General features: G+C 49.3%; 1 protein-coding gene across 1 annotated transcript; it reads right to left on the bottom strand.

The window, feature by feature from the left end:
- Nucleotides 1-650: 650 nt before the first annotated feature.
- On the bottom strand, nt 651-1148 carry LOC119382626 (transcription factor SOX-18-like). The gene has a single exon (XM_037650416.1). It carries the CDS (start codon nt 1146-1148, stop codon nt 651-653), a length of 498 nt encoding a protein of 165 aa, XP_037506344.1.
- Between the last annotated feature and the right edge of the window lie 2690 nt (nt 1149-3838).

Below are 3838 nucleotides of genomic sequence, written 5' to 3'. Positions count from 1 at the left end.
AAGCTTTCGAATTTTCTAGCAGTTCAATACATCACCTCGAAAGATAGACTGTGTTAACTTTTCTACGCATATAATACTATAGACTTTGCTCTAGGCCAGCAGATGGAACCCGAACGCGCCCCTCATCGAATTTAGACCTCTTACGCGTGACACCTCAGATGGCGTAAATGCCTTATTCAATAACTAAGAACACCAGGCAGTTCTTCCGTCACTCTCGTATTCTTTATATAACCAAAGAGCCCACAAATTACATCAAGATGTACATCATTACGCTACTAAACGTTCAACGCATACTGATGGCCTTCTACGTCGGAGCCGCCAGCTACCGACTACGATGGCTGATGTTCGCTGGGAACGCCGTGAGAAGAGCCCAGAGTGTTAAGGAGGCCCTCCTGGTCGAATGATGTGCTGCCTAACGAGGAATCATCATTGTCGTTCTCCAGGCTCGTAGGTGGTGGCATATAATAAAATATTCCGATATATCTCTTTAGAATATGGTAGCCACTGCTATATAAACGATGGTTGTGGCCCCTTCACTCTTCGCTCCACGTTGGACCAGGGTCGCGTTACACCTCCTAGGGCCGTGCGAGCCGTCACTGTGACCAGGACGTCGTCATCAGCCCAGGGTTCGGCGTCCACTGATCAGCGCCCTAAACGCGATCAAGTGTAGCACTGGTTGCACGGCGGTTGTACCTCAGCGGTGGTGGCAACAGAGGCGGATGGATGCTGCAACCCCGGTCTGCCTCCGCCCTGAAAGGAGCTCGCGGAAGCGCTGGGCTGCTGCTCCTTTTCCCCTGAACATCAGGAACACAGCCAGGCAGGCTCATTCCCGGGCTTATCCTGCGCTCATCTTCCCCGCGCTGGTGGGCCCCGCGCTGATCGAAGACGTAGTAGGGGTATCTCCTTCGTTGCGCGGCAGCAGCTTCGGCTTCATTGCGCTGATAGGGTCCCTTGTCGATGGCGCAAAAGGAACGCCACAGCTTGCCCAGTCGGCTGCTCACACGCTGGTTTTCTTCGTTCAGCTTCTCGGCCGCCACCGATCGCCTCTTATCCTGTGCAAACTGCATGAAGGCGTTTGTAGGCGGCGGAATCCGTGACCGAAGGTGGTGGCTATGCTGCACGTCTCGGCTCGTTGATGGACCTGCCATGGCGGGAACGGAGGCCACGTCACACACTGCCGTCGCCGCCGCCTTCTGCTGCTGATGAGATGTCCGTAACAGACCACGCGAGACTCCGTCGGGTCGTGCTGGTGGGCCCCTGTTGAAACCCAGCCAGCGGCTGACGACGATGGCGGACTTTCACAGGGAAAGTATTAGTTTGTCGTCCACAAAGCACAGAGAAAATGCGCCCTGTTGGAACGACGAGGTTCTTCTTCTGCTTCTTTTCTCCGTATCCCATCGCTTACTACCACTATGGTGTTTTCCAATACTCCAGTGGTTATAGTAATGGACATAGATATGATATCTCAGTTGCGAAACATGTGAAATATGCGAGAATATGAATGACATAATAAACTATATTATCCAGTAGCACCGACTGACTGTAGAAGAAGCAATAGACGTGGAAGAAAAGTAAGTGTAACTAGAACAAGGCAAAAATATAAATTTGAAGGTATAGATGAAAAAACAATATTAAGGATGACAGGTGAGTTATTATTAGGAAAGACGAGAATAATTAAATTGGCAACAAAGCAAGGGAAATAAATAAGGAGGAAAACAAGGAGAGGAATAAGGGAAAAAAAATAAAGCAAGAAATGTAATCCAAGAAGAAGGAGAAAACAAAAAAAGAAGTTGATGTAAGGATAAAGAAGAAAGGAACTAGACGTAAAAAGCAGAAGTAATGAAATAGAATTGCATGTATAAACGAACAAAAGCAAAAAAAAAAAGAAATGAAACAACATACGACAACGAAGCAGAAGAAAATGAAATATCAAGGGAATTTTTGGCCAATCCCCCAGAGTGGGTATGTGCCCTAGTGCTGAAGAAGAAAACAAAACAAACAAAAACAAAAGCAACGCTTATGGAAGCAGACAAGCACGAAGAAGAAGAAAAGAAGCACACGCAAAGTTGGCCAATCATCCGGAGTGGGTATGTGCCATAGTGTAAGGAACAAACAAAACAAACTATGAAGACACAAAGTTCAAGAAAAAGCAGCAGCACATTGACAGAAGCGCCATCGTTAAAAAAGTCGAGCCTCACTTACTTTCTTACTTACATGCATTTCCTAAAAAGGTAGACTCCATTCACTTTCCTTAGCATTAATGCCAGAGTTTGGTTTAGACCAGTTCACAGAATCCGCAACAGATATCTCATCGCATTGATTCATTCAACACGTGACCATCCCGACGGCGTAACTGTCTTATTCTATAAATAAGGACAGTCACGCAATTATTCGAGTTTGCATTCTTTATTTCACCAATAGCGTTTATGAACTACTTGGCGATTCAGCATTCTAACGATCATTAAACGTGAAAACGTGCGCTGCTGGCCGTCCACTTGGGGGCCGCCAGCTACCGACTACGATGACTGACTTTCTTCAAGAACACCGTAAACGGAGTCTATAGGCTCTCCAGAATGCCGTCCTGGTCAAATGGCGAGCTGCCCACCGGCGAATCATCATCGTAGTCGTCCAGGATCGGAGCCGACGGCTGATAAAAAGTTCAAAATATGTCTTTCCAATTGTGAGATATACCGCTATATAAGCGGCGGGTGCGCCACCTTGTCTTTTCACGCGAGGGAGGGGTGCACGTGGCAGGGCCGTGCCGCCGACCCAGCGATGCGGTGGTCGTTGGCCAAAGAAACGGCGTGTCCTGTCGAGCGCCCGATGTAAGCCCACGGGCAACCCAGGTTGCACGACGATTGTTTCTCAGCGGCAGTGATGATGGCGGCTGATGGCTGCTGAAACTCCAGGCTACCCACCTCCACCCTGAAGAAAGGACATGGAACTGGGCTCCTACTACTTTCACCCTTCGTGCTTGAGCCTCGCATGCACTCCTGTTCTTTGCGCTGGTGGGCCCTGCCATGATCGAAGACGTAGTCGGGGTATCTCCTTCGGTGGACGGCACCAGCTGCGGCTGCCTTGCGCTGGTAGGGTGTCTTGTCGGAGGCGCTGAGCGAACGCCGCACCTTACCCAGGCGGCTGCTCACACGCTGGTTGTTTTCATTCAGCTTCTCGGCGGCCACCGATCGCCTCTTCTCCTGTGCAAACGGTATGAAGGCCTTTGGAGGCGGTGGAATGCCTGACCACAGCTGGTGGTAGTGCTGCACTTCTTGCCTCATCGATGGACCCGCAATGCTGGGAGCAGACGACACGTCACACACCGCCGTCGCCGCTTCTGCTGCTTTTGCGCTGGCCGTAACAGAAGGCCCTGAAGGCTCTGGACCGGGCGCCTGCTCGTGGGCCCCTGTTGAAACCACCAGCCACTATGGTTGGCTTTAACCAAGGGAGTCGTCCGTGGAGTGCAGGGAGAATCCGCCTTGCTTGCTTGCTTGCTTGTGCCCGTTTGTTGGCTCTTACCCACTACGGGGGATCGGCCATGAAACCGGCGGTTAATTTAATAATATTTTTTAAAGAATGAGGAATAAATAAATTGCCGCAGGAATAAACGAAATTTTAAGAATGACTAGTCGATATGGAATAAGGAGGAGAATAATACCACAATATGAGAAACAATTACCGAATGAATGAAAGGAATTCTGGAGTATCAAATTTTGTTAAGGAATAAGTTAGCAGGGAATTCTTCGTGTCTCACCGAGAAATTCGCATAGGGCTGAGCAGACGTTCCCGTTGCTGAAGCCAAGAGAAGACGCCCCAAGGGAAAGAATATTTTGAGAATTCA

Source organism: Rhipicephalus sanguineus, chromosome 1 (genome assembly GCF_013339695.2).
Source record: "Rhipicephalus sanguineus isolate Rsan-2018 chromosome 1, BIME_Rsan_1.4, whole genome shotgun sequence".
Lineage (NCBI taxonomy): Eukaryota > Metazoa > Arthropoda > Arachnida > Ixodida > Ixodidae > Rhipicephalus > Rhipicephalus sanguineus.
The sequence above is the reverse complement of the archived record's forward strand: the minus strand, read 5'-3'. Positions and strand labels throughout refer to the sequence as shown.